The sequence below is a fragment of the Dromiciops gliroides genome, chromosome 6, assembly GCF_019393635.1.
Source record: "Dromiciops gliroides isolate mDroGli1 chromosome 6, mDroGli1.pri, whole genome shotgun sequence".
Classification (NCBI taxonomy): Eukaryota; Metazoa; Chordata; class Mammalia; order Microbiotheria; family Microbiotheriidae; genus Dromiciops; species Dromiciops gliroides.
The window spans coordinates 208,257,710-208,283,182 of NC_057866.1; the positions used below are offsets into that span (position 1 = coordinate 208,257,710).

The 25,473-nt window shown below is 39.8% G+C and overlaps 1 protein-coding gene across 6 annotated transcripts in view; it reads left to right on the forward strand.

Moving 5' to 3' along the window:
- STOX2 (storkhead box 2) overlaps positions 1 to 25,473 on the forward strand; it is a 337,214-nt gene that overhangs the window by 261,340 nt on the left and 50,401 nt on the right. For 2 of the 6 annotated variants that reach the window (XM_043970547.1, XM_043970551.1), the window contains exon 2: positions 4,200 to 4,408. The exons of 3 other annotated variants lie outside the window; for them this stretch is intronic. In XM_043970547.1, coding sequence (XP_043826482.1) covers positions 4,213 to 4,408 — 196 coding nt within the window. In that variant the 5' untranslated portion in view covers positions 4,200 to 4,212. Of the gene's footprint in view, positions 1 to 4,199; positions 4,409 to 18,903; positions 19,053 to 25,473 lie in introns of those variants that run through there. One more of the 6 variants, XM_043970552.1, reaches the window with a different exon arrangement.

Consider the following 25,473-nt stretch of genomic DNA (forward strand, 5'->3'; position numbering starts at 1 on the left):
AATTGCCATGCCATGTACTTCCTTTCTCCCTACGTAGTCTGAATTGTTGTATCAAAGGAGTTGGAATAAATGGGAAAAGAGGAGGTAGAGTATGCATGCAATTGGGTATTTTGTATGTGTGGATCTCTAGAAATTAAAGTTACTGATTCAGTTAAATTATGTTAGAGAAATTGCTCAGGTCAATGCCCTTTACTGTCTTGTCCTTTGAAACGTTGCCATGACAGATGCACCCCAGAATGGTAGTGACGGGATAAAGGAAGGGTCTGCCATTAAAGGCTGAGTGTTTTCAGAGTGAAGGAAGGATGAGAATTGGCCCCCTGCTGGTACTCAAAGGAGTAAAGGTTTCAGAAATTAAAGTTAGGGGGCAGCTAGGTGGCGCAGTAGAAAGAGCACCGGCCCTGGATTCAGGAGTACCTGAGTTCAAATCTGGCCTCAGACACTTAACACTTACTAGCTGTGTGACCCTGGGCAAGTCACTTAACCCCAATTGCCTCACCAAAAAAAAAAAAAAAAAGAAAGAAAAAAAGAAATTAAAGTTAGAATGGGTGAATTTTAGTACATTAAGTTGTATGAAAATAAGGTACCTATTAGTATTTGGCTTGTAATATTATTAGTGATGGCTAGTATTTATATAAAATTTACAAAGCACTTTACATATGTTAACTCACTTGATCCTCACAACGACTCTGTGCCCGTCTTACAGAAGAAGAAGCTGGTTGCCAAGTGGTTACCCAGAGCTACACAGTTGTTAAGTGTCAGAGAACATGTTTGAATTCAGATTTTGCTGATTCCAAGTTCAACTCTCTGTCCCATGTTAATAAAATATAACAGGTTTTGGGGGGGGAATTGTTTTGTTTGTGGAGGGAGAGGAGGAAAGCATAGAAAAGGAAGGCAAACCAGTCAGCGTTTTATCTTGTCTGAAAACAGGCACATATTCTATTAATGGGAAATTATTGAATATGAATATGAGCAGATCAAAAGTAAATATCTGTTTTAACAAAGAGGATATATATGTTCTAAAAATACCCTTTGCTCAATGAATTAAATAACCAAATGGTTATCAGCTCACCGTTCAGAAAAAATTTATTTTATATCTTTTTAGAAGAAAAATTTCATAGACTTCTCTTCCATTTAGCAGCAGCACTGTATAGTAATATAGCTTGCAGAGAGGATGTTTAACAACTGGCCTTCTGGAGGGAAAATAATTGTATGTAAGACACACTTTCTTTTTCTTTTCTTTTTTTTTTTCTTTTCGGGGCAATGAGGGTTAAGTGACTTGGCCAAGGTAACACAGCTAGTAAGTGTCAAGTGTCTGAGGCTGGATTTGAACTCAGGTCCTCCTGAATCCAAGGCCAGTGATTTATCCACTGTGCCACCTAGCTGCCCCCAGTAGTACATACTTTTAAGTTTAATCTGCATCATTCACATTTTGTCTATGACTTTTTAAAATCTAGACAATCAACAAACCAATAAATCAAGCCCTAGCTTGCTAATTTCTAAGGTATAAACACACCCTGAAAATGTAACAATTGGTCTTACAGCTGGTTTAAGCTGGCTCCAGCATACTTGAGCCTTCGGGCTACTTCCATACTCCTTTTTCTTGATCTCCAGATCTTTTCTATCTGTGAAGTGGGTAGGACAAACATTGTTATTCCCATCTTGAGTAACTTCCCAAGTCTCCTACACTGCTCGGTCCTAGAATACCAGCACGGGAAAACTTTGTGAGTAGTATTGGTAAGGCAGTTAATAGTCATTCAAACACATGTATTAGTGATGGGAAAAAATATCAGAAATGGTTGAAAGTCTTATTTCACTTGAGATATGAGAGAGCCTCAAAGTAATGATGAATTGAACAAGCTCTGATATATGGTATCTTTTAATCCACAAAATGCCCAATATTTCACTTAGTTGAAAGATGGACAGAAAAAAATCAACTAGATTTTATGCACCAATAGAATTTCTCAGTCTTCAGATGGATTATCATGCTTGTGAAATAGTTTTTATTCATGTGAAGGAGGAGTGCAAAGGTAAGAGGAGTAGGGAGCACCTCTAAATTCAAACCCTAATTAGCTGCAGAATTTACTCATAGCTCCTGGATGTTAGAGGAAACCAGTGACCTTTTTTTGCAAATTGCTTTAGACTGACCAAAAACAAAAAAATAAATCCTGGCCATTAAAAAATCATTAAATTTTAAATACTCAGCTTTGTGGAATTTGCACTTCCTTCCCCACATTTACCAGCCATTCTCCTGGACTCTCTTCATCATCTCTTTTATTGCTCATTCTGCCAGTAGGTTGAGAATATGTGCTGTATCTGCCTGTAGTAAACATAATTGTGAATTTTCCCCCTCAAAGACCAATTCCTATTCCAGTTAAGTTAAAAGAATAAGATAATTCACCAGAGTGGCATGTTCCTTCTAGGGCTGATGCCTGATTTCTTATAGGGTCTGAGATTTCTTAAAGGACCTGAGTATCCAGACAGCTGCCTATTTTCAGAGTTGCTTTAGAAAATGATAGGACCTTTTCTCAGTCTTATTTGGGAAAAGTTAGTGTATCGTGTATAACAATGTTCTCATTCTATAACAAGGCAGATGCTTAAAACATTTCAGTCTATCTTTTGAAAAAGGAGATTTCAGGTAGAATTTTTTTTTTTGGTTCAAGCTTGTAGTACCAAAGCCTGACATTTTTGCACATGGAAATTTCATTTGTCCTATTATATCCTAAATGTCTAATAAATGTCTAGGATGTTGCTCTTTCAGCTACTTTCAGGGGCCATCGCATCCACAAATCAGGAATCAAACAATAAACATGTATTAAGTGTCTACTGTGTGCCAGTTACTGTGCCTAAGGGCTGGGAGAACAAAAAGAGACACATTGCCCTCAAGATGCTTACAGTCTAACAGGGGAGACAAGATACAAACAAATCTATACAAATCAAGCTCTATACAGGATAAAGAGGAAATAATGAACACAGGAAAAGCACTAGAATTAAGAGGGGTTGGGAGAAGGCTTCCTGTAGAAAGTGGGATTTTAGATGGGACTTGAAGGCAGGTAGGTCAGTGTGGACTTAGAAGTAGAGAAAGGGACCTTAGAATGCTACCGAGTTAAACTTCCAATTCTTCCAGAGAATTTAAGTGACTTTCCCAAGGTCACATAGATAGAAGTAAAATAAGGGACCATGTCCTCCATCAGCATTATGTATTCTAAAGCAGAGATGTCAACAACAGGTGCAGAAGCAGATAAAAACATAATTGGGAAACATTTAATAAAATAAATACAAATACAATAGAATATAGATAATGGCAATATGTAGTTTTCTAAGTAAATATTTGGCTACTAGGGGCCCTTATATAGGGTTTAATGGCCACATTTCTATTTGAGTTTGACAAGTGCTGGTCTAAAGGACATCGGATTTAGAGCCGGAAGTCCCACATGTACTATTCACTAAGTATGGACTTGGAAAAGTGCCTTCTGTCTGGGTCTCAGTCTCTGACCCTGAAGGTTCAATTTGTTCAAGCCGCAAACTAGTTAGCTATGTCCCTGTCTTGATGGTAGAACCTCATTGAATAGTGCTGTGCAGAGTGAATGTAGACACCAATTTTGGCAGCAGTTATAGGTTGTTATATGGAGAAACCTTGTTCCGGTGGAACAGATTTCTTCAGTTAGTCGTGCTATTTGGAAGCACATGATGCTGGTCAAATGGAATTCACATGAAAGGAAGTGAATGAGAATGGACAAATCATTACCACTAATGAGAAAAGAAAGTTGTGATGGGGAGAGAGAATATCTTAATGAAGCTCTTTTCTTTTTTAAAGAAAAGCTGAAGACCTCTCCTGAGCAATTCTGTGGATTTGGGCTCATGTTGTTTTGTATTCCCAAATAGTACCCCTTGGTATTTTTTTCATTTGGCCAACAGAAAGTGCAGTGTGCTGAATTCTAATCCGACACACAGTTTTTCCAGAAAGATATTTAATTAGAACCAGCAAACATATGAACTTTAGGGGCAATTTCCAGCTCCCTACAAACATGCAAATCTATTAAAAATTGCTACCAGTAAGTGAGGATGTAATTTTTAGCACTAACCTTAAAGATACCAAAATGGAGACATTTCTGCTAAAGAGACAACAATTAGATTACAAATTAGTATTTCTCCTAGGCCCCCGTTGGGCTTATTTGACTTGAGGTTCCTTGACCTAACAGCTCTGAAACCAACATGAGGATGAAAACGAGAAAGGAAACGGAGGGAGAGAGAGCAGAAGAAGAATGCAGAGATGTATGGGACTGGAATCGATGCTCAGGAGGGGAGGACGCTTGGCTGTGGCCTCCTGGCTGGACACCCAGGAGGAAGAGGCAGTGGACCCTGTTCCAGACGCTGGCCTGGCAGGGAGTACGAGAGAGGAAGCCCCTGTGTGAGTTTTCTCAATATTTTCCCCATTCCTTCCCCATCTAGTTAGGACACATGGAAGTGAGTTTGACCAAAATCATGTTTTTCCTTTGCTGGCATCTCCGTAAGCTCCTTAGCCTACCCTGAGGACTGGAGGCCACACCTCTAAGATGAAATTAGTCACCTATTAAAAAATATATATATACACACACACACATATACATATATATATGTGTGTATATATATGTGTGTGTATATATATATATATATATATATTATTTTTTTTCCCCTTTGGTGAGGCAGTTGGGGTTAAGTGACTTGCCCAGGGTCACACAGCTAGTAAGTGTCAAGTGTCTGAGGCTGGATTTGAACTCAGGTCCTCCTGAATCCAGGGCCAGTGCTCTATCCACTGTGCCACCTAGCTGTCCCTTAAATATATATATATATATTTTTTCAAAGACTAGAGAGAAGCCTGGAAGTTCCTGCCTTGTCTTTGGGCAGGTGGCTATTTCCCAGGCCTAATCAGCTCTAGGCTCTCTTTTCTCAAGTTTGTTCTGAAGGAAGCCAATTCTCATACCTCATTGGTCAGCAGAAGTTGTGGTAACCATACCAACCCCACATAACAAAACTAGAGGTCATTTAATCCAACCCTTCATTTTTTTTTTTTTAATTTTGTGGGGCAATGGAGGTTAAGTGACTTGCCAAGGTCACACAGCTAGTAAGTGTCAAGTGTCTGAGGCTGGATTTGAACTCAGGTCCTTCTGAATCCAGGGCTGGTGCTTTATCTACTGCACCATCTAGCTGCCCCACCCCAACCCTTCATTTTACAATTGAGGAAACTGAGTACCAGAGAGGTCAAGTGATCCTCCCCCAAGGTCAGTACTAGGCAAAATTACAAACAGACTTTGGCCATAATCACCAACTAACATCTTTGTGCAGTACAGAAAGAATTACACATTATCTTCTCTTCCCATCAAATGAGCTCACCTTGTGAAAAGTAATACTTGAAATAATAAAAAAAATTGTGAAAAGAAATAATCCAACTAAAAAATATCTCTTCAAAAGAAGTGAGATTTCTATAGACACCCTTCCCAGGGTATTGTGACCCATGAAAAAATTGTTAAAATCTATTAGGCATAGTTACTATATAAATTCTTTTGGTGAGGACACAGTCATCAGATTTTGAGTTTATTATTTGTGGCTGGGGAATATTACTAAGTGGTGAATAGGTTTGTGGGTGGAGAGAGGGGCAAAGGGAAAGGGAAGGCATGAGGTGAAATTATTTACCCTCCTTGCCTATTCATGGGAATAGGTTAGCTAACATGAATAACTCTGAGAATATTCCTGGGTGATTCAGCGTCTCTGGACTTTTCTGCAACCTCCTTCTTCCAAAATGAATCTGGTCCTCATTTTGGATAGCTCATCACTGGCTGGCTGAAGAATCCAAGAGTGCCTTCTAGTATCCAGTACTACTCCACTGTGAGTGGGTGATAGTTTAAAGGGGAAGTGGGGTAGAGGAGGCTTAGGGTAGAAAAGAAACAGAGCTGCACACACACTTGAAGTTTTATGCCGTTCATTTTCAAGGCCTAATGATCTGGTTTGTGAACTCCTGTAGGCTTTTTTCTTTACTTCCTGTCCCATGTAGCTAGCTCTCTTTACAAAGCTCATTGACCTGTGCCTAGAGGAGGGTTTGGCAAAATGGAACTCAAATGAGTTAACCCTTGGGAGAGGTCCAATGGAAAAGGGGATTAATCCAGTCTATGCCACCACAATAAAGGACTCCCTTGGGGTTTTTTTTTTTTTTTTGGAAACAAGATGAATTTAAAAAGTCAAAATCAATTCAACCATCTTAAGCACTTGCTATGTTCAAGACACTTTACTAGGTGCTGGAGGATGAAAAAAAAATTGAAACCATCCCTTGCCCTCAAGTAAGTCACATTTCACCTAGGAATTAACAACACAAATGTAAATAAAGAGCTACTGGTTCTTTGAGTGGGGAGAGGGCAAGTAACAACTTGAGGTATCAAGAAAGGTTTCTCAACTGAAAACTCAACAATTCTTGGATCTCAGATTCTTAATTGAGAATATTTTAAATGACAGGTAAGTCTACATTAAAGGGAAAGGCTACATGAAAACAATGTGACTCGTCACAATGGATATGTATATGACTCTGCTGTTATTGGCAAAAACATAAACTTAGGTGACCCAGGTAAGTTTTCATTGAGAAAGCAGAGTAGCAGATGTTCCTAAGAGCATAGGCTATGTAATCTAGAGGAGTGAGACGAAAGATATATGGAGAAGAGGGCTTTAATAGGAGCAATAAGGATTCAAGTGGGGGGGGCACGCATAATGATTTGTTGTTGTTGTTCAGTTTTGTGTGTGTGTGTGTGTGTGTGTGTGTGTGTGTGTGTGTGTGTGTGTGTGTGTGTGTGTGAGACTCTTCGTGATTCCATTTGGGGTTTTCTTGGCAAAGATGCTAGAGTGCTTTGCCATTTCCTTCTCCAGCTCATTTTACAGACTAGGAATCTGAGGCAAACATAATTAAGTGACTTACCCAGGGTTACACAACTAGTGAGTGTGAACTCAGGAAGATGAGTCTTCCTGACTCCAGAACCCTATACTCTATCCACTGTGCTGCTATGATAATAGTTTAGTTGTGAGATGATGCAGGTCCACACTGAAAGTAGGTAAAGCAGATACAGGGAGAATGGGGGCATAAGGAGGAGATATGCTGGAATAAAGGTCAGGATTTGTTGACAGAAAGTTGAAAAATGGTGGAGTTAAAGGCTGGCAATGAAGCAACAAAGATAATTCTGAAGTTCTTTGTTGACATTTTGAACTCAACTGAGTGATTACCAAGGAGCTTTTAAAATTTTGAAGAACATAAAAGATGCCATAGAACTGGAAAATTAGCAAATATACTTCCTGATTTTTCAAAAGAGGGAAGAAATTGTATTTTTTCAAACTAAATTCAAATTATGATTCCTGGCAAAATTCTGAAACTGATTAAAGAAGGTAGAATGTGATTGTTCAGAGAGGGAAACAGTTGTTAGGAGTTCATTTGTGTAAATTCATATCAAACTAAGCCCACATCCTTTTCTGACTGTTTATTGGACTGGTAAATTAGTGGAATGACATAGATGTAGTTTTAGTGAGTCATTTGACGATCTCCCTTGGTATTCTTGCGAACAAGATGGGGAGATAGGCAAGACCAGAGTTAGGGTGATTTGGAACTGGTTGAATGATTGGCTCCAAACATTGAGTGATTAATGATTCTGTCAGTCTGCAGGGAGGTCTTTCATGGATTGTCCCAAGGTTTGTCCTTTTTGTCAGTGAGGTGGACAAAGGCCTCAGTAGTATACATCAAATTTAGAAATTATAGGAAACCAGAGGGGGGGGGGATAGTTTACTCATTGGATGGCAATTGGGATGTAAAAAGACCTCAACAGGCTGAATCTAATGAGATGAAAGTTTCTAGGAATAAAGGCCCATCCATACTTAGGTTCAAAGACTCAACTATCTAAATACAGGAGGAAATTATGTGAAAAATCATAGGGTTAAAGACTTAGAGTCAAAAGTAGGCCTCAAGGGCTATGTAGTAGTCCCATTCTGTGGTTAAGGGAAAATGATGCCCAGGGAGGTTAAGGGACAAACACAATGGTATTATTTATATATGTGTATGAGTGTGTGTGTGTGTGTGTGTGTGTGTGTGTGTGTGACTTTTCTCAAGATCATACAGGTAGTAATTATCAGATTGTAGGGTTTGATGCCAGCAAGTTCAATATCATCGTCATCAATGCAATATTGCAGTCTAAAAAATTAATGTGATATTATGCTGTCTTGAAAGTAAAAGCATAGCATTCAAAACAAGGGAAACTGTAGTTCTGATGGACTCTACTCTCAGAGCACATCTGGCATATTGAGTTTGGTTCTAGGTGCTTTATAATTTGGCAGACACGGACAAATTGGAGCATCTGAAGGAGAGGGTGGGCAGGGTTTTGCGGGGTACTGACAACTACTGCCCTCTGAGGATTGGTTGAAGATATTGGGCGTGCCAAGCCTAAAAAAAAGAGAAAACTTCAGTGGGAAGGGGACATGACAGGTGTATTGAAGTATTTTCAGAGCTCTCATGAGGAAGGGACCACTTACCCTTAGCCCCAGAACTGGATGTAACAGATAGAAATTATTAAAGGGCAAATTTTGGCTGGATATATGGGAAAGCCCTTTTTAAAATTTAATACCAAAATCCTATTGAACAATCAGCATTCAAGAGGATGCTCATCTCCTGATAGGTGATAGATTAAATGCAGATTGAGAAGTATTCTTTTTTGGACATGGCCAGTGCTAGAATTTATTTAGTTTGACTCAATGTGTTTATAACCAGAGGGTTTTTTTCTAACTTTTTCAATGGGGGTTGAGGGTCTGAGGAAGAGAGGGCAGATTTACATTGGAAAAAATAAAATTTGATTTAAATTTTAAAAAATTCTAAGTCGGGGGCGCAGTGGATAGAGCACCAGCCCTGGAGTCAGGAGGGCCTGAGCTCAAATCCGGCCTCAGACACTTAACACGTACTAGCTGTGTGACCCTGGGCAAGTCACTTAACCCCAATTGTCTCACCAAAAAAAAATTCTAAGTGGAATGAGTCACCTCAGAGGATAGTGGATTTCCCTAAACTGGAGTTGTTTATGTGAAGTTGGAGTGACCACTTGGATACTTGGAGGGAATTCTAGCTCAGGTGCAAGTTGGGGATTTTGGTGATTCCCCCTGAAGTACTGTCTGATATTCTATGTGTGAAACAGTGGCATTACCCACTATTATGAGAAAATGGAAGAGGGAAGAGGTATGGAAGGAAGGTGATTATGGTACTGGCATTTGACTTTAATGATGGGATAATGAATTTAACATTGCTGATGGAAATTCTGTTGTCCTTGACTTAATGTCACATGGTTTGGAATATACTTGTATGTTTATGTCTTTCTCTGGAAATGTTTTTAATGACCCCCAAATGGGAACCAATAGTGCTAATCAACTGGTCAGGCCACATCTGTGCTTAATTTTGGTTGTTCTGCTAGAGATGTGATAAACTGGAGCATTGCCAGAAGGGGCCTGTGTATAGCCTATGAAAACACTTTGAGTAACCTGGTGTCTTCTTTCTGAGAAAAGAGAAGGCTTATGGTGGAAAACAGGGGCCATGGGGACTGTTTTCAAAAGTCGAAAAAAACTTTTACATGAGAAAAAGATTAGGCTTCATTTTAACTCCCAAAGGTAGAACCAAGGCCAATGGGGAGACATGTTTAGTGGCATATAGAGAAATTACTTTTAGCACTTAGAGCTATGCAGGAATGGAATGGGTTGCCTTGTCATGAATGTTGGGAAGACTTCCCCATAATGGTGACAGTATTTAAGCAGGGGCCAAATCTGTTAGATTTCACAGGGTATTGACCTGTATGGAGTTGGAATCTGGGCTGGATGGCCTCCACATGTATTGTCCAACTCTGAGATTATGTGATTTGTTTTTCATTTCCTTTCATTTATTCTCATTATGTTGCAAACCTGATGAAGGCAGGCAATAATGTTAGTTTCTTTAAAAACAAAACAAAAGATATTTTCATCATTCCAGGTCAGTGCTCCAAGACCGATGATTCAATAATGTCTAGCGAATTGTATATAGGATGGAGAGGAAGGGGAAATGCTAAGAGTGGACAAGGAGACTTGTGTGTCATCTTTGTGAATATAGCAAGAAGATCAAAGATGGAGCCCCACTGGGTTTCTTAGTATAATGTAGTTTCAAGTGGAACCTCTTCCTTACACAAACCATAAGATACGACTCTATTTCTATATTTCGGATGATACAGCTAGGACACAGAGAGGGTAAGTCAGTTATTTACAATCATCTGGCATAAATGTCAGTCAAGGAAGGAATTAGTACTAAGCTTTTTTTTCACCCCTTTGGCTATATGTAATTTATAAAGACTATAATAGTTTGTAGTCTGATGACTTGGGGGGAGGGAAGTAATATTGATGAAGATTTTGTCACAGTAATTGGGGAAATAGGTAATTCTTTCAGGGTTTTCTTTTCATTTGTTTTATTTGAACCTGGAGACTTAGTCTCTTAAGAGGAGCTCCACATTCAGATTTAGTAAAGACTTGGCCAAGACCACAGAACTATCCAAACATGCTCCCTGAAATTAACACCAGTAAAATTTGGAAATGGGAACAACATCTTCTTCTTCAAGGACCATTGACATTCTTAAAATGGCGGCTATTCCCATCTTCACTGCCACCATACCCCAAGAACCACTGGGTCTTGCCATCCCGCAGGTGGATCACTCAATTTATGTTTTGTCTCCCCAACCAAAGTGGGAACTGTTCAAGAGCAGCTACCCTTCTGATCTTCTGTTAGATCTCCAGTGCTTGGCATGTCATGAGCACTTAGTAAATAAATACTTTCCCATTCCATTTATCTTTTTACCATCTCCCTGCCAGCAACAACTTAGTGTCTTATGGCGCAGTATTAGAATAAATGTAAAAATTGATTTTAGAGTTAAAAACTTTGGGGTACTTTTCCCTAATACCATCAGATTTCCTCTCTGGATCATCTACTAAAAACTAAGGGGCTTCAACTTTAAAAAGGTGAAGGATTGGATACACAAAAACAATTTATATAATGGTCTAGTATTGAAAAATGTGCTTCTTGGGCAGCTAGGTGGCACAGTGGATAAAGCACCAGCCCTGGATTCAGGAGAACTTGAGTTCAAATCTGTCCTCAGACACTTGACACTTACTAGCTGTGTGACCCTGGAAAAGTCACTTAACCCTCATTGCCTGGCCAAAAAAAAAAAAGAAAGAAAGAAAAATGTGCTTCTCTTCATAGGAATATTTATCTATTTCTTCTCAAATACTGATAAGGAAGTAATCAGTCCTTTGCGCTTTACAAGGTGGTATGATTCTATGCTTGATGGATAGAGTACCAAGCTGGGAATCAGAAATACATGGACTTAAATACTACCTTCGATACTTTCTAGTTGTGTGGTCTTAGACAAGTCCCTTACCCTGCCTATACCTCCAGCAATTGTGGGATTTATTTACAAAGTCAGAGACTGGCTATGATCTGATTTGGTGAAAGGTTTTCCAGTAACAAGAGTCTACTATCCCAACAAAATCACAGAACTTCTGGGGATTTATGGATGATTCTATCTTATTATCATATATTCTATACCTATCATTATCAGTTCCAGCATGGTCCTGGGGGAAGTGTACTAGATTTTGAGTCAGGAGGACGTGGATTTGAATCTGAGCTCTGATACTATAGCCAATAAGCTCCTTCTCCAAGACACCTAACCCTCATCAAGACCCCAAACCACTGAGCTTCAATTTCCTTCTTTGTAAAATGAACAGAAGAACACTTATTTGGTAGTACAGTATCCAGAGAACACTCTCTTTGGAGTGAGAGAACCTGGGTTCAAATCCTTCTGATGCTTATTATCTGTGTAATCTTGAGCAAGATATTTCAACTCTTTGGGTTGCCTATTTCCTCATCTCTAAAGGAGGGGATTCGATCCAATAACCCCTAACATCCCTTCCAGGTTGCTGCCTTTGATTCTCTGAAAATGCTTTGTAAACCTTATAAAGTGGTCATTTGGGGCAGCTAAGTGGCACAGTGGATAAAGCACCGGCCCTGGATTCAGGAGGACCTGAGTTCAAATCTGGCCTCAAGACACTTGACACACAAATAGCTGTGTGACCCTGGGCAAGTCACTTAACCCTGATTCCCTTGAGAAAAAGAAAGAAAGAAAGAAAGAAAGAAAGAAAGAAAGAAAGAAAGAGAGAAAGAAAGAAAGAAAAATGGTCATTGTTATTCCTAAGGAACAAAATTGGATAGCCTTCATATATAGCAGTACAGAAATGTGTAATAAACACATGCTCCCCAGTCACTTGGGGTTCTCCATAATAGACAAGAATGCCAAGAATATTTGTTGCTCAAGTATTTGGAGCCCTTGTCTATATTCCAGTTTGTCTGGTCCAACTATAATTGCAATTGTTTTCCTAACATAACAGAGATGTACTTGACCTAGTAACCTCTTGACTAAGAAAGATTTCAGAAGGTTTGACTTTCTCTTTTGGAGACCACTTTGATAGTATTTTTAATTCTTGTCACGCCTGGTCTTTTCATCAATTCTTGCATCTAAGAAAGTCTGGATGGTTAAGTGCTGTTTTGGTGTCCAGGGATTTCTGTGCAGAGGATTCCTTTTCATCGCATTGTGATTTCTCATCTGGAACTAACATCCCAACTCTGGACTCTGTTGCTGATGTAGAATTTTGCAACTGTAGCAGGGTTCCCATTTGCATAGATTCTTGGCTTATACCTCACGTCCAGTATGCAAAGAATTATGTGCTCAAAATTTGTGATAAAACCTCTGTGTGAGTGGTAGTTGTAGTATCTTTGGAGTTAGAACAAAATAGTCTATGTCCTACACAAGCCTATTTTTATTATCCAATCCAACAAGCATTTATTAAGTGTCTACCATGTGTTCTGGGCACTGAGGATTCAGAGACAAAAGAAACAAAGAAAAACCTCCCATTCCCCCCTCCCACCCTTCCTTCCTGTGTCCAGTTCCTTGGAAGTGCCAACTGTGTGATGCGGGAGTCCTAGTGAACTCAAATGTCTATACAGAAGTTCTAGACACACGAACAGAAGGGGGAAAACAGACTGTTACTACCCACATTTTCCCCATCCCTTCCCTGACAGAGTTGGTACAAAGATCTTTAGGAGCACTGTAGAACTAATAGGAAGAGGCTTTAAGGTTTTCACTGGAGTGGTCCTTCCTTGGAGATGGAACTTATTGGCTAGAGTAAAATGTTACCCTGAAATACAACGCTGGGAAAAACATGGTAACCTCTACCTTTTCAGTCTTCTTATCTAAATACTCTTTAACACAAATTCCTTCTAGCCAGGCTGCTTTATTTAGGGGCTCCCACACACTGTCAATATGCATTTCTGTTCTCCTTTTGCTCAGCTACCTCCTGTCTCCTATCTGGAGTTACTTTTTTTCCCCCACTGCCCAACCTGCCACTCCTCTCTATCCAAATTCTTTTCTTCTTTCAAAACAAAAGGTCTGTGTTCATTCAGATTTCCCTGACGATGTTAGCCCATTGTTAGCTTCTTCTAAACTACTAAATCACTTTAAAAATTTTTCTTTATAAATTTTTTTCTAGTACCACTTTTTTGATACTTATAATATTCTCCTGCATGGTGTGGCATGATGGGGAGAAAGCTGATTTTAGAGCCAGGAAGACCTCATTTTAAGTCCTTCCTCTGTCACATACAGGGCAGTATTACCCTGGGTAAACATATCAAGACACTAAACACAATACCCTCTGCCATATGCTAAGCCAAGATTTGTTGAACAGCTGTCCATTTTCACTGATAGAGGGAATTCTTCACTGGAAGGGAAACCACAGGTCTGGTAAAGCAAAAGCATCAGCTGGTAATTTTTCATGGAGATGTGCTATGTCTCCTCAGCTCTGTTGCAAGCTCCTTGATGGTAAAGACTATACCTCACCTCCCCTCCGCTCCCTTCCCCTCCCCTCCCCTCCCCTCCTCTCCTCCCCTCCCTTGTTTTAAGATCCCTAAGCACCTATGGTATGTGTTTGGTGTGGTTAGACACCAAAGAATGCTTTTTGGTATCCCTCCTAACATGGCGATGGTACCTCACAAGTAAGTGCTCAGTAGCTCTTTGTTAATTGACTATAGCCTTGGTTTTGTTTTGCCATTAATGCTGTAATTTTCAGACCCTAATACTTTCTTCTACCCCTTTTACCTTCTTTCTCTCCTTTAGCCCTTTTAAAATTCTAGGGTGTGCAAAATATAGAATCCATCATCAAGATGAGGTCACTGATAGACAGTTAGTGGAACATGTATTCCCCAGTACTGATGTTCAGGTATTTTTGTTGCTTTTTGGGGGTTTGTTTTTTTGCTAATGCATCTGTATAGTCTTAGGTGGTCCACATGGTCTCTTTATAAGACTGGTTGCTGCCTGGGGTTGAGTTACTGTCAGGGGCCATGAAGCATAAAGAAACCAACCAGACTATGGGATGATTGAAACTGTGACCTGGGCCTCATTGGCACCAAGTTGTAACTGAGCTCACTGACTTTATTGGAAATCATAAACTTGAGTTATGGGTTGTTTATTTTTAATGTTGGTTTGTGTAAGATGGAAACATGGGAGATGGGAGATATTTGTGGGTATTACATCATCATGACCCATTTTCCTTCACTTACAATTTTCCATCTCTTTGCCCCAGTGTTTTTTTCTTTTCTTTTTCCCCATAAATTTATTCTATGGTATTAGAAAGACTAAAATACGATCAAGAGATGGTGCGTGAATCTGAATTTTCCCAAAGGGACATAGAAATAAAAAACCAGGGCAAAGGTAACTTCCATTTGGATTTTTTGGTTAGATTTGTGTCTTTGAATTCTTTAGTTTTTGCCTTTTCTTGTTAATATGTCTATTTCAAACTAGCCCTGCTTATTGATAGGCATGATTCTATGGTATCTTTGTGAACAAACTAGAGAACTGTGGGCTGCAAAGTATGGTTAAGGAGGTTCGTAACTCATTAAACAACCATAATCAAATAAGATTGATGGATCAGTAGCGACAAATCCCTGTCGTCCTAGACAGGATGAGCTCCTATGGAAGGGAAAGGAACCATTTTCAAAATACCTCTCAGAATGTAACTTTACAGAACTCCATTTGATCTTTTTCAGTTAACACTGGGGAAAATTACCTACCCACCTTATCTGTACTGGTTTGTACATCTTTATTATTTAGGTTTGTACAATAGGTTAGAAAAGGGGTTCTCATGGACTCCTTTGGTAATCTGCTGCAACATGTGGTGCCCTTCTCAGAATAGTGCTGTTCTTCGGGTTCGTAATTGAAGGAAACACCAACTTTTAGTTAAAGATTAGTGAAAATAAGGATATAATCTTTTCCCTATCCAAGTTTATGTTCTCCCCTTCCCCCTCAAAACAAAACCTATCCAGGGCTCCAGGTTAAGAACCCCTGCGTAACCAGTAATGATTGGTTATTATTTTTGGAAGTCTCTTTATGATGAACTTGTGTGGCCTAGGAACTAGAGGAAAAGCCCCAAGGGGCCCGTAGAGCTTTCTCCCATTCCCACATTAGCTCTTTGAGTTTATCAGATAAGCTAATTGTCACTTTAGGAGAGGCCTTGGCCCTGAGGGAAGAGACAAGATGAAGCAGAGAAAAGAAGAGATCTTAGCCTAAATTCACTTCTCTTCCAAAGGTAACACTTCATTCTTCACCTTATATGATGCCTTTGCATGCTGCTGAAATGTCAGCATGCAGGTGCAGACTCATTTTTTTTTTTGTGCTTAAAAGAAGCACAAAAACACTCTTGAAGAAAAGGTTCAGGAGCTAGTAGTTTGTCAAATCCCAGTTTGATGTGAACTAGTCATGTGACTCTATTAGGCAAATCACTTAATATGCCCGGACTTCAGTTGCTTTATCTGAAAAATGAGAGTGTTGGACTTGCTGGCCTAGGAGGGGTCTCTTGTGCCTCTATAATCAGGGGTTATTAACTTGGGTTCCATGAAATAAAATTTTTAAAAACTGTATAATGGAATCCACTACATCTTAAGCCCTTTCTCCCCTGGGAAATGAGAGTCCATTGGTTTTATCAGAGTGCAAAAAGGAGAGTCTAAGACACAAAAAAAGTTAAGAATTTCTTTTCTAAATCCGTGGCTCAAAGTGCCTCATGGCATGCCCTAGGACTCTGTGGGTAGTAGAGCCTCTCCAGTGCAGAGGTTTTTAATCAGTGATTTGGAAGGAGACATTGTAAAAAGCAGAATTTATCAAGTTTTCAGATGATAGAAAACTGGGAGCGTTAACTGATATGTTGAGTAACTATTACAAATATAAAAGGTTTCTACAGGGCTGTTGGTGAAGGTGAAATTTAATAAATGACTGCATTTAGGTTTTCTAAAAAGATCAATTGTACAAATATACATATATATAATACATATATATAAATATTACACACATGTATGCACCCCCTGTACATATGTATATATTTACACCTCATCATCCATCTACCTACCTCTCTCGTTCTCTCCATCTCTGCTTTTCTGTCTCTCCCTATCCCTCTCTTTTTCCATCACTGTCTAATTCTGCTAATAGCTAACATTTATATAACTCTTACTACGTGCCGGGCTCTTCGCCAAGCCATTAACAATTATTTTCTCTCATGAGCCTTGCAACAAAACCTAGAAAGTAGGTGTTATTATTATTCTCATTTTCTAGATGAGCAAACTAAGGTAAACAAGGGTTAAGTGACTTGCCCAGGGTCACCCAGCTAGTGAGTGGCTGAGGCTAGATTTGAACTGACTCCAGGCCCAATTCCATTTATCTGCCTTTTTATCATCTAACAATGTATAATCTATTATCTATATCTATCTGTCTGTCTATCTTCACATCTATCCATCCATGTATCCATTTATCTTTCCAAATCTCTCTGACTCTGTGACTATCTGTCTCCCTGTCTCAGCTGGGGGTTACCTGATCTTAATGGCATGTAGTTCATGTGGAAAAAAAAGACCTAGGGAGTTTTAACTGATATCTTATGAGCCAGCAGTGTGATACGTCTGCCAAAAAAGATAATTTTAGGCTACATTACTCCTAGCTCTAGTGTCCAGAACAAGGCAGGAGACTGCCTCATTTTATTTTGCATTGGTCACACCTAGTTCAAATCCTGTGCTTCATTTTAAAAAAGACACCAACAAATGGCTTTTCAACGTTTGGAGAAATAAGGAGGGAGAAATTCGTATGCTGATGGGGTCTGAAGATCATAGGAGAAGGGGTTGGGGAGTATATCAACAAACTATCATCAAGTATTGTGAAGGGTTCTTATGTAGAAAAGGGAATACTTGGGGGGCTGCTCCATTACTCAGTATTAGAACCTGTGTGTCCAAGCGACAGGTGGCAGATTTTTGACTCAGTGTTTGGAAGAACTTTCTAATCATTAGAACTGTACATGGATGGAACAGAAAGTCGTGTGTGTGTGTGTGTGTGTGTGTGTGTGTGTGTGTGTGTGTGTGTGTGTGTGTGTGTGAGAGAGAGAGAGAGAGAGAGAGAGAGAGAGAGAGAGAGAGAGAGAGAGAGAAGGGGGCAGGGAGGGGACTGTATTCTATTTCTCTAGAAATAGTCCAGAAGAAGCTAGGTGAGCCCTCTGGCCAGGAGGGATTTAGAGGGATTCCATGTTGGGTGGCATGTCCCTCCCGATTCTTAAGATATTTTGCTTCCCCAATTCCATTCCAGTCTGTTTTTTATTATCTTACTATACCACAGAACTTGGATTGTAGGCTGTTATATTCTGTTCAGAGAGGTGCGCAAAAATTTCCTATAGACTGTATAACTCTGGTTTGTTTTTTTTGGTGGTTTTGTTTTTGATGGGGAGGAGTCTTATCACCACCATCATTCATTTCTGTCATTCCTTCTTTCCTTTATGTCCATTTCCTTTTACTGTGATTGTTGATACTCCATATATTTCCTCCCCTTACCTAACTCCCACCTCTTTAAAAAATGTCATGCCTGAGTGGCCTTATATCTACAATATTGATGAAGTTTGGGCGAGGTTCCTCTAAAGCACGCTATCGTGTACAATACTCTCACCCTCTAGGTTACTTAGCTAAACTTTATATTGTCCATATACACACCAGCTATGTAGTATCGCTTGGGGCCAGTCTGTATTATGTGATGCCACTTTGCCACTTCGACCCAGATGCCCATCCCGGAACTGCCTTCAGTGCCTGCAGTCTTCTCCCCTTAAAATACGCGTTGCCGTGCAAGTCATCTCTTCAGATTAATTTTTGGGCCTCCATTTCGGGAGAGGCCCAGGCTGTTCATGCTTCATCTCCCCCTGCTGCTGTGTTCCCATCCCCCACTCTGAGCGCCCCATACCCCTTTCTCCCCTCCTTCCAGGATCTTTTGATGGGTGATTTTCCCCCATTAAAACATCTCTGAAGGCATGGGCCGTCTAGCATGTTTTTATTCGTCTCCTCAATGCTTCTCACAGTGTTGGGCACATAACGTAAGTGCTTAAATAAACGCTAGTTCATTTCCATAGTGTGGAGGAAATCATTCCACAAAGATCTAATTGATGATTTTTTTGCCTCATTGATCTTTGATGCAGGATAAAAATGTAATCTGTCTAGAGAATGTAGATGAAGAGGCAGCCTGCTCTCCCATGGTATCCCAGGCCTGTCATAAACTTAGGAGAAAAAATCCCCCGCACTCTGAGAACGAGTTCCTGACACAGTGACCTCACTCTAAATGGTGATGTCTTTGTTTGGCAGCCGCACACCGAAGCTTGGCTGCCTCTCGTTTGTCAGCGGCTGGGTGCCGCCGGCTCCCCCGTACTCCGAGCCCTAGTTGGGGGAGGGGTGAAGGGGGAGGTTGGGGGTGAGGAGGCTCAAGCCTGTGAGGACTTGTTACGGCTGTTGGAATTTATGACAAATGGCTTACTGCAGCTCAACTTTGATCTGGCGCACAATGGAGCGGCCTGTTGATAAACAGGAGATAGGTGCATCTTTCATCACAATAAAGCAGAGAGGGGAAAGGGAAGATGTGTATGAACTGTAATTAAGACTGGTAAGTACATGATCATCAGCTTTACTGGATGGGGGGGGGGAGGGTACCTGAGGCATGCACGCGTTTATTGTTGGAGGATTACAATTTTAACTTGGTTTTAATGCATGGGAGTGGACCTGTTCCCCCCCCCCCACTGGATCAGCCAGTCTGTTTGCACCTCTCCCACCGACTCATCAGCGGGTAGCCCTCCCCAGCGTAGGGACCCTCCACGGGCAAGACAAAGAAACACTCTCAGACATCCAGAGACTTTGTCCTGTCGCTTTTCTCGGAGCGATGACTCATCCTGGTTCACAAAGGATTCTGGGCAGGGTAGTGAGAAGTCAGGTTGGCTGATGGGTTCCTATGACTTCACTTTGCAGAGAACCAGGCAGAAGAGTGATACTGCAGAATCCTGAGGCATTGCAGTGGGAAGGTGGCTTGTTGTGAGTGTCTTTGATATCCCAGGGCAGGATGCGTGTTTTCCCTACAGATGGCGAGAAGGAGTGGAGATGTGACAGAGGCAGTTGGATTTGGCTTTCTGTTTCCAAAAAGGTTACCTGCAAAGTCCATTTACAAAGCCTTTTTAGGGTTGTTTCTTGGTTTATTATGTATATGTGTGTATACATACATACCTACACATGTGTGTGTGTGTGTGTGTGTGTGTGTGTGTGTATATATATATATATATATATAAAAGTAATGCATGTGTGTGAGACACACACACACACACACACACACACACACACACTTCCCCCCTCCTGCTTTTTAACTTGCACCAGTATTTCAAGCCTTGAATTGTAAGAACTGAGGGTTCTGCTATTAAAAAAAAAAGAGTAGAACTACTTTCTTCCCTAACCCCTCTTATTTCTAGTGCCTTCCCTTTGTTATTTTCTTTTTATCCTGTATATAGCTCAATTTAAATATTTGAATATTTGTTTGCACATTGTCTCCCCCATTAGATTGTGAGCACATAGTAGGAACTTACTAAATTTCGGTTGATGGATTGGTTGAACAAAGTACCAGATAGCCTTTGTGTTCCAAAGTACCCTCAGTAGCCAGACTGAAATGCTCATTTCAACCATGATGACTTAAAAGAGCTTCCTCTTTTCTTTTTATTTTGTTTCTTGCTTGCATGCAATCCCTTAGCATGCAGCAAAGCATTAAAGCTACCTGGCTAATGGAGCCAGGCCAGAGGGACAAGGAGGTTCACTGTGCTTGCTTGTGCTCTCTCTGTGTCTGTCTCTCTCTCTCTGTGTCTATCTCTCTGTCTCTCTCTCTGTCTCTCTCTTTGTCCCTCTTTTGGTGAGGACTTAGGTAGGGAGAGGGAGTACAGTAAAAAAAAAATGTTTAAAACACTTTGAATGGGTGCACAGTATATTAAAAAGTGGACATACTCTTCCATCCCTCCTCCCTGGCCCCAGGCAATTGTCTTGTTTCATCTAGGCTTCCTAGCAGATGTGACCTCCATGGTATGATTCATTCTTGAGTGTCACATTAGAGCTGAAGTCAGCCAGCTGCAAGACTTGCAAAAGAGGAAATAATCCCAAAGTACTATGGATTAAATCAGCCACATTGGCTGCTGGAGGGCACTTCAGAAATATCATTTGGATGTTTTCCAAAGAATTAATTAATAGCTCCCAACAGGTAACATGCTTTCACTTCTTGGTAGCAGAACTCCAAGGCATCAAAAGTCAATGAAGACTGATTTTTTTCCCAGCGCCTGGAACTTGTTAACACCTCCCTCAAAAATATTAATGATGAAATAATAACTATAGTTTTAGCACAACTCTGCTTTAGGATCCATGCTAATAGGCCTCTATCTCTTCCCTTGTATCAGGGGAGTTTAGAGGTAAAGGCTTTTAATTATAAGGAGATAAATTTTAAATCCTCAAAACCACATGCCCCATCACATTAACAGGATAGAATTTGGTGGTCCTAAAGGTGTGACTCTCTCTTGTGGTGGAAGCATAGTATGATATCTGACTCTGGAAGTCTAAGGACCTGGGTTCAAATCCCACCCCTAACACTTATTACCTCATGTGCCTCAGTTTCCTCATTTGTAAAATGAGGGTTTTAATTAAAGTAGATGGCCTCTGAGGCCACCTCCAGCTTAAGTTGATGCTGATAAACATTTGTAGCATTCCATATTGTTTATTTAGATGATTCTGGACATGTTCATACCTTTTTGATCATATGACATTCATATCAAGAATTGAAGAGCTGGGGGCAGCTAGGTGGCGCAGTGGATAAAGCACTGGCCCTGGATTCAGGAGGACCTGAGTTCAAATTCAGCCTCAGACACTTGACACTTATTAGCTGTATGACCCTGGGCAAGTCACTTAACCCTCACTGCCCTGCAAAAAAAAAAAAAAAGAATTGAAGAGCTGAAAAAAATCCCAGAACATGTCACTTTCCCTGAATGATGGAGCTGTTTTCTTTCCTTCATTGTCAAATATACCTCTTCATCATGCAAATAACATTAAAATGCATAGCAAAAACATGGCTAACATGGAAATATGCTTTGTGCAAGTTCATGTGTACAAGCTATCAAACTGCTTGCTTTCTCAAGGAAAGGGGAGAAAAGGAGAGAATTTGGAACTCAAGATTTTAAAAAATGAAGTTTATAGGGTTTTTTTACATGTAATTATGAAGTATTTAGTGAAATAAATAAAAATATGTTAGGGAAACTGCATAGCAAACTATAACTACACATTAAATTTAAAGTCAAGGATGTTTTACTGGCTTAAAGGACAGTTTTTGTCAAGAATTACAAATGTTGATTTAGAAAATTAATATAATTAGTACATACTATCTCTTCCTTTCCATCCTATGTTAATACCCTGTTCAGATCCTGCCTCCTCTATGAAGCCTTTTTTCTGATGACCCCAGCCTGAGTGAAAGTACTGGTCCTGAAGTCAAAGGATTCGGGTTCAGATCCCACCTGTGGTGCCTACTACTTGTGTGACCTTGGGCAAGTCACTTTAATGTCTTTAGGCTTCAGTTTTCTCATCTGTAAAGTGAGGATTTGAACTAAGTGCTTCTGAGGCCTTTGCCAGCTCTGATCTTTGAACCTTCACCAAACTCTTATTGTAGTTACTGTCTGTATATCACATGTGGCAAAGAATCGTGTGTATTTCTATGAGTCTTTGACCTAGGCATTTATTATTTAACTTTTCAGATGTTGGTGTCTTTTCTGTTTCTTTGTGTTTTGCCCCAGTGCCTAGCATTGGGTCTTACAACAATGACATAAAACTCAAAAAGAAATGAGGGCCACTAAACCTACACATAGGGCAGCTAGGTAGCTCAATGGCTACAGCACTGGAATTGGAGTTCAAATCTTGCCCCAGATACTTACTAGCTGTGTGACCTTAGGCAAGTTACTTAACCCTGGTTGCCTCAGTTTCCTCATCTGTAAAATGAGCTGGAGAAGGAAATGGCAAACCACTCCAGTGTCTTTGCCAAGAAAACCCCAAATGGGGTCACAAAGGGTTAGACATTACTGAAAGTGACTGAATGCTGACAAACCTACACAAGCATCCCTGAAGGCTGTGTATTCTCTTAGGAAAACCATATATTAACATTATATTTTGTTGTTGTTTTAATTTATTTCATTTCTCAATTACATTTTAATTTTGTTCAGGCCACACAGATTCCACCCACCCTTGCCTTGCAACATCGTATGAATACTCAAAACTAAGAACAATCACCCAACTTTGGAAGCTAATAGCAGAAATAGTAACAGTGCGCAGCATTTTGCACTAAGCAAGCTATTAACCAGTATCTATAATCGATAGTCAAGGCTTTTTAAAAGGTATCTGTCAACCAGTCAGCAGATGGGCCAACCCATCTGTTGACTGGTTGATAGATACAATTATATCTTTAAAAGTATTCTCTGTCCCTTTCCCTTCATCCCTCTCTTTCTCTCTTTCAATGGTTAATTGAGAGAGATAACACTATGGTTAACAAATGGTTAATTGATCACTACTTCTGTTAACATCATAAGGAATGAAAATATTTTTGGCTCTTCATTGCTTTTATTCTGAATCATATCTTACTCTGGCAACTGATTGAAACCACCTTGAGATACAGATGCATAGAACAACAGTGTTGCTGAATGTTAAATTGTTGGTGGGAGACTTTTTTTCTTTAAGCATAATTTAGAGTGAGTTCTCAAATTGGGTCCTGTTAGGAGAATTCTTTGGTTTGGAGAAGACACTGTCGTAGAAGCATGTCCAATTTGGGCAAGTCACTGAAATTCTCTAGTTCTCTTAGCCTGAGATTAAAGGTACATCCAGTACACCTATCTCACAGGGCTGTTGTGAGGAAAAACACTTTGTAAGCTTTAGGATCCCTATTTACATGTTAGTGGTTATTATTATTATTCTAAAGGTATATTTATACATTGGTTGTTTAGAACTCCAAATGCATTTGCCTTTCCGTTGAAAGAGTGGTTAAGTCTCCAGGTTAACTCACAAAAGCCTATTTTAAACATATATATACATATCATATATTACATATTATGCTATATACTTAGATATCAGATGTTGCATATTATGTATAATTATGTTACATCCTATACACACACACACTATATATATATATATATATATATATATACACATACTGTTTAAGTACTAACCTGTGTTCTGAAGCTTTGGAGTAGGGCCATGCAGTAGGAGGGGAAAGAGGGATGGAAGAGAAAAAAGTTTCTGTATCCTTTCCTGAATATAGGGCGTTAGTCAGAATTGTGATGTGAACTAAGATTTTCTTTGCCACCTTCTCTATTCTCTTTCTAGAGCCACCTAGGTGGCTCGGTGATTAGAGTATTAGGCCTGGAGTCAGGAAGTTGTTTTTCAGTCATGTCGGATTCTTCACAATCCCTGGACCATAGGATGCCAGAACCTTCTGTCCTCCGCTATATCCTGAAATCTGCCCAAGCTCATGTTCGCTACTTCCATGACACCACCTATCCATCTCCTCCTCTGATATCCCTTTATCCTTTTGCCTTCCATCTTTCCCAACATCAGGAGCTTTTCCAGTGAGTCCCATCTTTTCTCATTATGTGGCCACAGTATTTAAGCTTCAGCGTTTGACCTTCCAATGAATAGTCTGAGTTAATTTCTTTAAGTCTTGACTGGTTTGATCTCCTTGCTGACCGAGGGACTCTCAAAAGTCTTCTCCAACACCACAATTTAAAATTGTGGATTCCTTATAGTCTAGCTCTCACAGCCATACTATGAAAAAGCTACTGGAAAAATTATAGCTTTGACTATAGAGACCTTTGCTGGCAAGGTGTGATGTCTCTTCTTTTTAGTATGCCGTCCAGATTTGTTTTCCTCCAAGGAGCGAGCATGTTTTAATTTCATGATTACAGTTACCGTCTACAATGATCTTTGAGTCCAAGAATATAAAAACTGACACTGCTTCCATTTCTTCTCTCTCTATTTGCCAGGAATTGATGGGACCATTGCCAAGATCTTTTTTCTTTTTCTTTTTTTCTTTAATGTTAAGCTTCAAGCCAGGAAAATCTGAGTTCAAATCTAGTCTCAGATAAGCTGGGCAAGTCACTTAACCTCTACCTCATTCTCCCTGTTTGTAAAATGGAAATACTAATAGCATTTACTTCCCCAGGTTGTTTGAAGGATAAAAAAGACTTTTTTTGCTTTACTCCCCACTATATATACTCTTCAATCCAGTGACACTAGCCTCTCCTGGACATTTCAAGAACAAAGCACTCCATCTCCTTGCTCTGAACATTTTCTTATTGTTTTGCTTTTTGTTTGGGGTTTTTTTTTGTTTGTTTTTGGTTCTGTTTGTGGGGCAATGAGGGTTAAGTGACTTTCCCAAGGTCACACAGCTATTAAGTGTAAAGTGTCTGAGGCCCAAGATCGGTGCTTTATCCACTGTGCCACCTACCTGCCCTATGGACATTTTCTCTGTCTATCCCCCATGCCTGGAATTCTCTTCCTTCTCATCCCACATACTGTCTTCCCTGTCTTCCTTTTAAGTTTCAACTAAAATCCTGTCTTCTATAGGAAGCCTTTCCAAACCCTTTTAATTACAGTGTTTTCCCTCTCTTTGTTTTTCCTGTGTATCCTGTACATAACCTGTTTTTTTTCATAGTACTCTCTCCCATTCGATTGTGAGTTCTGGAGGGTAGGGACTGTCTCTTTTTTGTGTAGCACAGTTCCTGTCACATAGTAGGTTCTTAAATTTTTTTGTTGATTAATTGCTTGATTTCTCATTGAAGCGGGGAGGAGAGGAAGGAAGAGAATTTGGAACTCAAAATTTGAAAAAAAAAGAATGTTAAAATTGTTTTTACATATAATTGGGAAAAAATAAAATGTTACATTTTTTAAAAGAAAAAAATTACTGATTTTAAAGCATGGTATAAATGCTAGCTTTTGCTATTATCCCCCTCCCCAATCCCTTTGACATGGTG